At 37.1% G+C, this 12829-nt stretch overlaps 1 protein-coding gene across 1 annotated transcript in view; it reads right to left on the bottom strand.

The window, feature by feature from the left end:
• Positions 1 to 12829, bottom strand: part of ANO3 (anoctamin 3) — a 447078-nt gene that overhangs the window by 50547 nt on the left and 383702 nt on the right. Inside the window, exons 16-18 of the mRNA XM_070803970.1 lie at positions 4538 to 4620; positions 3973 to 4113; positions 3272 to 3436 (exon numbers count right to left, since the gene is read on the bottom strand). Of these exons, the coding sequence (XP_070660071.1) occupies positions 3272 to 3436; positions 3973 to 4113; positions 4538 to 4620 (389 nt within the window). The remainder of the gene's footprint in view (positions 1 to 3271; positions 3437 to 3972; positions 4114 to 4537; positions 4621 to 12829) is intronic.

The raw sequence follows: 12829 nt of genomic DNA, 5'->3' as shown, positions 1-12829 counted from the left end.
AGTGTAATGGTATGATTTCTGTATGAAATAAGTAAACATTTCAACTTTCTTATATTTAGATGTATATTTGATGAAAACATATAATACAACAACCTATATGTGATTTATTTTCTCTCTACCAGCACTATGAGTATTTACATATTTATAGGTAGCAGATAATAAAGAACAAAGAGTAAAAAATTATTAACAAATGCAGATGTGGCCTGAAGAATTTAGAAGGATCAAAGAAAAGATCATCAGCATTCCTGTATCTTGAACTAAAGGGCAATAATCAAACTCTATTATTTAAAGATGAGGAAAACGGAAAAAAAAAATAAAGAAAATTTTGTATTTTGCAGGAAAAGAAATGAGAGTATAAATAGACTTATAAAGAGAAATAAAAATTCAAAGCACTGAACAAATAGGAAGAAAATGAGCATTTATTGAACACTTCTATTCACTAGAAGCAGATTTCATTCCATCTTTCAATCCCCCTAGGCATTTGTCTTATTACCCTCATTTGAAAGATCAAGAAATTAAAGTTCAAAGATGTTATGCAGGGTAGTCAGGATCACACAGGTCAAGGAGCAAATCTCTGTTTTGCCTGTTTTTAAAGTCCATTACTTTTTATCTGGACAGTATGTTGAGGAACTGACAATACAAACTGATGGAAGCCTGGACAGTGTTCAGAGGGGCAGGAGGGAGGGGGAGAGCATAAATGAGAACAGAAGGAACAGAGAGAGAGAAAGAGACAGAGAGAGAGAGAGCGTGTGCGTGTGTGCACGCCTGCGTGTGAGTGTCCTGGGATGCTATGCAGCCATCAGTAAACCTTTGCTCTACTTGGTGAAAGACAAAATTTTAAAAATGACTTGAAATTGCTACCTAAAGCTACCCAAGTGGCTGTGGTTTTATGAGTGACTCATATACAAAGTAAAAGTACATTCCGATTCTGATTTGTTCCAGATTTTTTATCATGGTATTATGTATTAAAAGTAAAGACTATTTTTTTCTGATTATAAACCAAAACCTACATATAGAGATAAACATTTGAATGAAGAGAAAAAAATATGAAATCAAATATTATCCCACTCCTGAAATATAACCACTATTAACATTTTATTGTCATTCTTCAAAATGCAGATGTATTCCCATCGAAATCAAGTGAAATTATATATCCTTCTTATGTAACTGTATGTCATGTACTTAAATACTATTAAAATTTAATATTCAACCAACCTACCAAGAATAGGAAAATGAATCAATTTAAAATCATACTAGCTTATCGCTAGTGTTACCTAGAAATAAATATATTAACCACTAAAGCCTGCTTTTCCTTAAACAATTTCTTTCCCTATCTGCTTGAACAGTTAACATAAGAATTAAAGATATAAAAATCTGTTGTATAAAACCCATGTTGTGAATGGCTCCTCCTTCACTGTGGTGATTTTGTGCAACATACAACCTATACTGCCTTTCATAGATTATCACACAGCCCTCTTCATCCTAGCTCTGTAGTTTTTCAATGTTTATTGTTCATTTCAATCCATGAGTCAAAAGCATAAATTAAAATACTGTATGGCTTACTTGGAGATACAGTAAAAAAATATTCTCCTTCTGCAAATAAACTGAACCTGAAGAAAGCAAACTCCAGTAGAAAATACTAACTATTGTCCTTGCATTGAAATTTACCCATTTCTTCAAGTGACTATTCACTTTTCACTTAAGAACTTCCCTGATTATTTTAAAGTTAAATAGAAAATGGTTCCAGTCCCTTCCCAACTAATCATATAACACCAGTGTCAATCTAGTTTGGACCCAGATACATATTACCTGTTTATGGTATCAACATCATTATGTGTGTACTGGTCAGCTCTCTACATGAATTATCATGTAAATAAATATGCAAGCACTAATACTTATTAAATGCACAATCTGGGACAAGTTATTTAAGCTCTCTGAATTGTAGTTTCCTTATTTACATAATGGAGAGAATATTGATCGTGTGGTGGTGTTGGAAGAATTAAAGGAAATAAATTGTTCTAAATGAGCCAGTCAATGCCTCCTGTCTTCAGAGAAAATAGGACCCCAACCACAGACCTTGCTAAAGGGGCAGACCTAAGCATAATGTCCTCTCAGCCACAGACATTTGGTTCACAAGTTAATTGGTATATGTGATGTTGAACCAATCACATGCACTCTCTGAGAAATTAGCACATTAAAACACTGGATGATCTAAGTTAAATAAACTACAGAAACTGACCAACAGGATCATGAAGTTAGAGTCAATGAAGATAAGAAAAGCATATCAATGCACCAGCACACCAGACACTGAAACAGCGGCCATTGTTAGGCAATATAGTCTTTTGCTGATAAAAACAGTCTCTTCCCCATGAAAACAAATGCAAATAGAATCATTGTTTTAAAAAAAAAAGATGAGAATGGAAGAAAGGAAGAGAGAGAGAGAAAGGAGAAACAGGGAGAGAAAGACAGAAAGATGAAGAGAAAGGAAGGAAGGAAAAAATACTTAGTCTCAGAGAAATGCAAATGGAGAAACTGTTTTCCATTTCACGTGAGGTCTTGGAGGTAACGAGGCTACACTTTCAAACAGAATTTTCTATATCTTTCCAATAAATTCTCGGAGTTTGAATTTGTTGGACTGGTTTTCTAAACCTAACAATTCCTTATCTGAATGAAAAGAGCATAGCATCTTAAATAAAGAGCACAGCACCATTTCCAGCACACACTAGATACTTGATGAGTGGAAGCTATCACTAAATCAAGTTATAAACCCAAGACTTCGCTGCTGGAGCAGTGGATAGGAATCCACTGCCAATGCAGACGACACTGGTTCGATCCCCAGTTTGGGAAGATTCCACACGCACCTGTGTGTCAAAGCTACTGAAGTCCATGTGCCTAGAGCCTGTGCTCCGCAAGAGAAGCCACTGCAATGAGAAGCTAGGGCACTACAAAGAAGATTAGCCCTCGCTTGTTGCAACTAGATAAAGCCTGTGCAAAGCAACAAAGACCCAGCACAACCAAAAATAAAAATAAATAAATAAACTATAAATTCAAAGACCAAGGAAGACAATACAACTGTCATGGATTTTAATTTTTTTAAAAAATCATGTAAACCACACAAATGAAATACTTCCTGTTAAGCCAAACTGTCTTTGCCAGAAGTGATACTTGGCCTTATTTTGGCTTCTTATAAATCCAATCCAAATATAAAGGAAACACAGACCTCTCTTCTACTCACCCACTTTACACCTACTGAAAAATTGTAAACACTTACAACATTCAGTGCCATAATGATTACAAAATTGATACAGACTGCAGCAGCGGAAGTTGCAAACTGCCAGTGTTGTTTGATGAAATTCCACTTGAATGATGCAAACTGTTCCATGACAACCAGGCGATATACCACAACAGCGAACACTGCAGTGATCACCAGGGAAATCTACAAAATGGGAGACCGGAAGAGACATCCACGTTTTGCATTATTAAAAAAATAAAAGCAACAACATAGATCCAAAACATTGACCCCAAAAGCTAAAGAAATTTACTTTTCCAAGAAAGCGTACATAAATTTAACATTTCCTTTAAAGAACTGAGTTACATTAGAGTCAAAATAAACAGTGTAAGCCTCAGTTGTTTTAGCATGATATGTTGTTCAAATCTCAACTGTCACATGAATGCTTGGTTTTAAAACAGAGGATCTAATTTTAGGATGACTTACATAATTTCCACTTTTTCTTAGATGATCTTTGTTTCTCCCAGACAGTATTTTATTTAAAAATATATGCAAACTCCCTCTGCAATTACTGCATGACCTGCTGTGATTTTTATTTTGCTTAATAGTATGTATGTACCACCAACATACTGAACAGGATACAGTTGCTTACCCCCTCAGGGTCACAATATGAGTTGGTATTTTAGAACTTCTTTCTAACCCTGGAATCCCACAATATTCTGAGACTGATGGTTCTACTTTACCATGAAGAATATTCCTGAGATAGAAACAAGAAGACGAGTGACTTTGTCTGAGGAAGGCTGATGTGGTTCAGGTTTTCCACTGATAGGATTCACTCGCTCCATCTTGTAATACTTTGCTTCGAACTGGGGACGAAGGGTTTCCTATGAGAAAAACTAAAGTTAATTAAATATCTAAGGCATAAAGTAAAAAAAAAAAATCATCCAATATTGACTAAATTCTTGGAATTTGGCCTACTTCTATGTTGAGTCTTGGCAAAGAAGCAACTTGCAAAAAATTAGATGCAAGATAATTTCCAGGTTAAACCCTAAGCTATATTTTAATTGGCATGATTTTCCACTAATGGAATTTAAGGAAACATTAAAGAAGTGCTCTTAAAAAAGTACATATTTTATCATTGGTGTCTATTATATTCATAAAATAACAATGTTGTTAGTAAAACAAAAAAAAAGTCAAGGGAAGACTGAACTGGGTTTAGCTGCTTTCTGCTTAGACGTTAAGGCAGTGAGTGTTTTCCTACATCGTATGTTATTCCAGTTTTTATCTCCTGGTCTCTTAACATCTTACCTCCTCTTCTTCCCATTCAATAAGGTCCCAAGTATAGGTTAGTGTACTTCTTCTCCTTTTCCAAAACTCCAGGAAGACTGTGGCTTATATAAATAAGAATAATAATATTACTATTATAATTCTTACCTGATGACATCACATTCTGTCATCATTGCCTTTCTTCTTTGAATTGATGCATTTATATCATATTATTAAATAATTAAAATTAACTACATTTAATTTGTATTAAATTCATACAGCTGCAATTTTTCTTCCCTTACCTTCTTCTATATAAATTATCAACATGCACTCTCAATGGAGAGTGATTCTTTTTATTGGAATAAATAAGCAGAGACTTTTGGTAGCATGACCCTGATCTTGTGAAACTGGATTGGAGATGAAGCTGGAGGATAAGAGGCCTTCACTGGAAAAGGGAGCTTAGTTATCAGGGAAAAGCTGAGTTTCCTGTGCATCGTGGAGGTAGAAGAGCATTTCAAAATAGCTGAAGATGATGCCCAGTAATTCTGCTCCTTAGCAACTATGCATTTATTTTTTCACTCTTATCTCACTGACTATCATGTATACTTTTCTCAACATTACAAAAATTTCACAGATGCACGTGCTGCATCCAGTCCTTGTACCTTCATGTCTCACGTCCATTTCCAGCGGCTTTCCTCTGTGATCCAAATTCAATGGCACAGAGTAACGGAATCACAGGGTCAAGCATGTGAGAGTAGTAAGGTCCTATGTGTTTTCACTTCAGTCACTCAGTCGTGTCCGACTCTTTGCGACTCCATGAACCACAGTACGCAAGGCCTCCCTGTCCATCACCAACTCCCAGAGTCCACCCAGACCCATGTCCATTGTGTCCGTGATGCCATCCAACCATCTCATCCTCTGTTGTCCCCTTCTCCTCTTGCCTTCAGTCTTTTCCAGCATCAGGGTCTTTTCAAATGAGTCAGCTCTCCGCATCAGGTGGCCAAAGTATTGGAGTTTCAGCTTCAACATCAGTCCCTCCAATGAACACCCAGGACTGATCTCCTTTAGGATGGACTGGTTGGATCTCCTTGCAGTCCAAGGGACTCTCAAGAGTCTTCTCCAACACCACAGTTCAAAAGCACAGTTCTATGTGTAGTCTGAAGTTATTTATTTTAATTTACCAAAAAACAAGGTCCAGAGTGATCAATATATATCACTGACCTTGCAAAGCATCTAGAACTTTTTCCTGTACCTGTTTTTTTCCCACACTTGAAGGTTAAGTCTCTTGAGGGCCTTTTTCCCCTTAGCATTTTAGTGCTTTGCATACTGAAAATGTTTAATAAATGAACTGAATTACTGAACAACTCAGGGATTGCAACTCTAATTCCTGTGCAAGTGTTCTTTGCATTATTCCAGAGGTTTTCATAGAATGCTCCATGGAATTTCACTGACGACATTGGAAGAAAGAGAGTCCCTTGACAGAGAATCCCTTTCTTTATATAAATATATATTGAGCAGTCATGTTCAAATTTTATTTGGAAAAATAATTATTGTTGAAAAAGTTTTAAAAACTACTTCACTATACTTTGAAGAAGGGGAGTAGCTAATGAGAGGGGGATCAGGGGCAAGAGGTCAGTTCCAAACACAAATGAATTTAAGTATGTCTGAATATATTGAGCCCCCAAAAGAATTCCAAATATTATTTTCACCAGAAGAGATAAGGATTTGAAGCCTTCTTAAAAGGAGACCCAGCTGAAATGAGATTGTGTCAGAGCAAATGCTTGGCCTCATCAATGGAGACAACACCCGAGAACAACTGGAGTCTTCCATTCCCCAGATATTTTTTCCGCAACATTTGCAAGCATAATGTGCTTTCCCCACACAGCACTGCAACATCACTATACATGAGGTAGAAACAGAAACCTCACTAAACAGGTTCTACAATCAACAGAAGGGCCATGAATATGAGACATTTTAAATTTCTCTGCTTAGGACAAGTTATTGATTTTCTGGTTAATGCTTTACAGAAATGCAATTAGTAGAGCTTTTTATGCATGAATATCTAGTAGGTTAATCAATGGAAAGAGCCTATGTGTGAAATAGTAGATTTTGAATATTTGGGCTGGATTATACTTGAGTCAGTCACCACTGATTAGTTGTAGAACTGGCTAGTCAAGACCTTCTTGTCTGGTTAAATTTTCTCTTTGTCCAAAGACACAGAATCTTTTTCTAACTTCACTTCCAATTTTCCTCTCCTTTTGTCTCTCTAAAAATACTAAGTAAGAAATAAAACAATACATATCTATGTTCTAAAAACATGAGAAGGCCAGTATTTGATATAAGCACTGAAAATCCTTACCAATTTCTAAAATCAGACATTCTTCCCCATAGGAAACTTCATTAAGAAATAAAAATCTACACATAAATAGCATTGTGCTATATTAAAATACGAGAACTCTCACCACGGTCTTGACCAGACCAGACTCTTAAATTTGATGGAATGTGTCTAAGTTAACTCTTCCTGTCACTCAATATGGTATTGACATTTGTACATTAAATAGGCATTCAGTAGCACCTGTTCACATTAAAATGGATACTAAATGAATTGCTAAAAAATTAGGTGTCTATACAAATAACTTGTTAACTTTTTTTTGCCATGCATTTTTAATAAATATAATTTAATCTTTTTAAAGTTCTGGATTTATTCTTCTCAGGACATTTCTTCTTACCATTCATATATTTGATATAACTTCTTTAATTAACTCTGTGGAATAGTCTCTGATTATAAATATAACACCAATGAAAGTAACAGAAACAGCCCCTGTCTTACTTCTGAAATCTAGGAATGCCTGCTATTTACAAGGCTTTCAGTAAATGTATGCTGAATGAATAAATTAAACTGTAAAGAATAGAAGTCACCTACAATTCCACATTCATAAACAGTCACTACTTCAATTTTGGCAATCCCATCCAAAGTATTTTACTAAAGAAGTGTATTTAGGGCTGATATGTTGTTGACACTCAGAGATACAACCATTTGTTTTTGTTAAGTTGCTAAGTCATGTTCACCTCTTTGCAACCCCATGGACAGCAGCATGTCAGGCTCCCCTGTCGTTCACTATCTTCCAGAGTTTGCTCAGATTTATGTTCATTGAGTTGGTGATGTTATCTAACCATCTCATCCTCTGCAGCCCCCTTTTCATTTTGCCTTCAATCTTTCCCATCATCAGGGTCTTTTCAACTGAGTTGGCTCTTTGCATTAGGTGGCCAAAGAATTGGAATTTTAGCTTCAGCATCAGTCCTTCCAATGAATATTTAGGATTGATTTCCTTTAGGATTGACTGGTTTGATCTTGCTGTTCAAGGGAATCTCAAGAGTCTTCTCCAGAGTCTTCTCCACAACTCAAAAGCATCCATTCTTTGTTTTTGTTTTTCTTTTCTCTTTTTCTGTCATAAATGAGCCTGGTTGTTCATTTATGACAGGGAAAAAGAAAAAAAAATTCATAATTGAACCCTCTAAAGGCATCATGTCCTTCACAGGTTGGCCCTTCCTCTCCAGGAAACCTTCACCAGGATGAGGTACATGTAGCATTAACCCCTGGAACAGCTCTGGCCTCCAGGAAAGTGCTCCAGAACTAAAGCCAATATCCATTCTGATTATCCAGTAAGGAGTCCTAGTTCCAAGCATGGTTAAATACTTGCCTTTTCACCTTATAAATATCCGCCTGGAATTGAATCCTTAGAAATGTACTTGGCATCATAGGCGAATGCCAACAACTATCAAAGAAATTACTAACTTCATTTTTACAATAAATACAATTTATCTTCTTGATCAAGTTATAAAGACCCCCAACAGACCATCTAGGAATGACAATGTGGTGCTGGAGAAAGAGCATGGCTTGGGATACAGATGTTCTGGTTTTGAGAGCTACCTATATTCTTTTCTAATTATGTGACCTTAGACTAATGAAAAATGATAAGCCTTTGTTTTCACAATTTAAAAACAAGAATAGCAAAATCATCTTCTTAGAGGTGTTGTACAAATTAACCTTAAATTAAGGTATAATTTATAAGTGATCTAGCATCTAACTATTATTCATTCATTTGAAGAATATAATAGACCATGTTGTTGTTGCTTAGTCGTTAAGTCATGTTCAACTCTTTACGACCCTGTGGACTGTAGCCCACCAGACTCCTCTAGCCATGGGATTCTCCAGGCAAGAATACTGTGTGTATTCCAGGGACTCTCCTAACCCTGGGATCAAACCCACATCTCCTACACTAGCAGGCAAATTCTTTTCCATTGAGCCAGCAGGGAAATCCCATAATAAATTATAATAATCTTTTTTTCAACGTTCTGTTAGTTATTATACATAGGGAACTTGGTAGAGAAAGTTCTTGGTTTCATTGAATAAAGCTACTATATATTTTTCTGTAGGAAACATGCTTTTTCAATTATTTATATTTTGACTGTTTTATAAAAATTCAGTCATATGCGTCATAACACTGCCCATCTTTTTCTGGTGACCCAGCAAACCATTTATATTGTTCTTTTTCTTCTTTTGTATTTAAGACAGTAAAGCTGCCTTTAGAGCAGAGGTCCCCAACCTTTGGGCCACGGACCAGTACCTCCTGTCAGATCAGTGGTGGCGTCAGACTAGAAATCAAATGCATGATAAACGCAATGTGCTTGAATCATCCTGACTCCATTCCCCTGCCTCTGGTCCAATGAAAAACTGTCTTCCATAAAACTGGTGAAGTACAGTGAAGTCAAAGCTGCTCAGTCATGTCTGACTCTTTGCAACCCCCTGGACTATACAGTCCGTGGAATTCTCCAGGCCAGAATACTGAAGTGGGTGGCTGTTTCCTTCTCCAGGGGATCTTCCCAGCCCAAGAATCAAACCTACGTCTCCCACATTTCAGGCACATTCTTTACCAGCTGAGCCACCAGGGAAGCCAAGAATACTGGAGTGGGTAGCCTATCCCTTCTCCAGTGGATCCTCCTGATCCAGGAATCAAACCATGGTCTCCTGGATTGCAGGCAGATTCTTTACCAACTTAGACATCAGGGAAGCCCAAGAAACTGGTCCCTGTGCCAAAAAGGTTGGGGACCACTGCTGGAACAAATAATTCAATTCAAAATTATTTTTGAGAGCACAACGTCTATTATTAGAGCACACACACAAAAAAAGGAAATGAGTTGCATCATAGTCTCAAAGAGGAAGAAGAAAACTACCATTATAGAGCACTTTCAAATTTCAAGACTTTGTGTTAGACATATTTTTAATTAGCTCCTATCATTTCCACAACAACCCAGGTGAAGTAAAGATTATTATCTCCTTCAGTAGAGAAGCAAATCGAAGCTCTTGGAGATTAAGTTACCTGAGGAAGTCACTTGGCTGAAATTCAAATCTAATCCAAACACTGACCTTTTTCTATGCTAAAGGAAAAACTATTGCTAAACATGGTCTGATACAGAACTTTTTGAGCTACATAATCTGCAACATCCTTCTGGGAAGAAATTAGCATCACAGACAAACTGTTTGAGCAGATTTCTAATAGACCTAAATGAGGTTGAGAGTGACCTATTAATCAGAAGTCACCCTTTTTTGTTTGCTTTGGAGTCTAAAAATGATTACTAACAATTTTCTTTTCTTATAAATGTCTCTACCAAGATAGAAATCTTTGCATTGGTCTTTTAGAAGACTTTTCCTTTGCAATCAAACTCAAATAAAAATTTGACACGTTATAACTTAATTGTCTGAAAAGACTAATTTTCCTTTATTAGACGACTGTATCTGAATTTGTGAAGGTGGACATGCAGAAGTAAGCATAATGCTTCTGGGTTCACAATTCAAGCAAACACTCAGTCCCAGAATAATTAAACTGCTTCTATTTACAATTTTGATGTGTCTAATAGTTCCCTGTAGACATAGCCAGAATCTCTGATTTTTCCAAATATGGCTGAGGGAGTGGCCAAGTGTTTTTGATAGCTAAGTATTGCAAGGTTTCCGTAATTAGGGATACATGTAGTTTGCATTTAGTAAGATATGTTTATGTGATTTGCAGGCACTTCCAAGTGTTGTTCAATTATTGCCAGTTATCCTAATGTAGCAATGGCTTCTGAGGTGACTCCTCCAGTTCACATGCTGACTCTTTCAGGGGCCAGGCTAGGGGATGTATGAAGAGATGCACATGTTCTGTGGTATCCAGTACTGATTATGGAAGAGAAATAAGATCTAAGATATATGGGGCCAGAAACTACTCCATGGGAACTATTTCACAAACTTTAAGTCATATATGAAACACACCAGAGATTTTCTCGGAGTTCCAACAATATTAAAATGCACATTGCATTATCAATTATGAAGTTGAAATAAGCCTTTCAAAACTGCCGATAATGGGGACTTGCCTGGTAGCCCAGCAGTTGAGAATCTGCCTGGCAATGTAGGGAACAAAGGTTTAACCCCTGATCAGAGAACTAAGATCCCACATGCTGTGGAGCAACAAAGCCTCTGCACCTTAACTGGAGAGTCTGGGTGCCATCCTCAACTGGAGAATCTCTGCACCATCCTCAAAGATCCCACATGACGCAATGAAGATTCCATGTGCCGGAGCCAAGACTTGAGGCAGCAAAACAAATTAATAAATCTTTTTTTAAAAACTGTCAAAAATAATAAAATAACTTTCAATTAATTGTGCTAGAGGAAGAGGAAAAACTGAATGACTTCTCCATTCCTTCCATGAAATATCTTTTTAAACATCATACAGAGATTGGGATTCCCTAGTGGCTCAGATGGTAAAGAATCTGCCTGCAATGCAGGAGACACAGGTTCGATCCCTGGGTCGGGAAGATGCCCTGGAGAAGGAGATCGCAATACACTTCAGTATTCTTGGCCTGGAGAACTCCATGGACAGAGGGGCCTGGCAGGCTACAGTACATGGTGTCGCAAAGAGTTGGACACGACTGAGTGACTAAAACATGCATAGATAATAAAAAAAAATGCAGATAAAAAAGTAAGACAAAAGCATTTACGGAGATGTGTGAGGCAACTAATTAAAATATTATTACTTCTATGGATTTTGATTTTATGTAGCATTTGAAGTTTTTAAAATTTGTAAACTTTTGATATTTTTATTTTGCATTCTTTTCCTAAAGAGAGCGTCCAAAATTGTGTATCTCCTTCCAATGAATAGCTATTGTGCATCAGACATAAATGTTCCAGATAGCCTGTTCAAATGTTTTACACATACTTACTCACAAAATCCTCAACAGCTCCATGTTCAAGAAATGAAGTTACTGTTATTGTACTGGTAGTGCTGCAAAAGTTCAGAAAGCATAGTAGACTTATCTTCAAATGAACTGGACCCTAGAAGACCAGCTCACTGTGACACCTATGGCAGAGTTACTGGTTTAAAGCATTCATTCAGAGAAGAGGATTTACAACAACGCTACATGTTTGTAATAAGGATTCTCTCCTGATGTAACACAAAACTGCCTTCCTTTTACTGTAGCTAAGAGCTTATAGAACTGTCAGCTTAGTTAAACCTAACATGTTTTCATTGTTCTCTGCAAAATGTTTATATTGCTCCTAGTCCTCCAAAGAGATGAGAAAAACACTTGTCATTGTTATTTTTGCCCATGAACTTAATATCAAAATCCCCTTTAGGTCATGAATAACTTCTTTTTCTTCTGTCCCTGCTTTTGAGCCAAGGAACAAATCTGGATTCTTAAAGTATATAGACCTAGCCTAGGTATCTCACTCTCTCCTCACTCTGCTCCTCTCCAGGTCATGGCTCAGTGCTGAGAACACTCAGCAAATAAACTCTTAAAAACTCTTTTGTTATGAGGTTCAGTTCAGTTCAGTTGCTCAGTTGTGTCTGACTCTTTATGACCCCATGGACCACAGCTCGCCAGGCCTCCCCTGTCCATCACCAATTCCTGGAGTTTACCCAAACCCATGTCCTTTGAGTCAATGATGCCATCCAACCATCTCATCCTCTGCCATCCCCTTCTCTTCATGCCTTCAATCTTTCCCAGCATCAGGGTCTTTTCAAATGAGTCAGCTCTTCGCATCAGGTGGCCAAAGTGTTGGAGTTTCAGCTTCAACATCAGTCCTTCCAATGAACACTCAGGACTGATCTCCTTTAGGATGGACTGGTTGGATGTCCTTGCAGTCCAAGGGACTCTCAAGAGTCTTCTCCAACACCACAGTTCAAAAATATCAATTCTTCAGTGCTCAGCTTTCTTTATTGTCCAACTCTCACATCTATACATGACTACTGGAAAAACCATAGCCTTAACTAGATGGACCTTTGTTGGCAAAGTTGTGAG

Source organism: Bos indicus, chromosome 15 (assembly GCF_029378745.1).
Source record: "Bos indicus isolate NIAB-ARS_2022 breed Sahiwal x Tharparkar chromosome 15, NIAB-ARS_B.indTharparkar_mat_pri_1.0, whole genome shotgun sequence".
Taxonomy (NCBI): domain Eukaryota; kingdom Metazoa; phylum Chordata; class Mammalia; order Artiodactyla; family Bovidae; genus Bos; species Bos indicus.
This window is presented reverse-complemented; position numbering and strand designations above follow the sequence as displayed.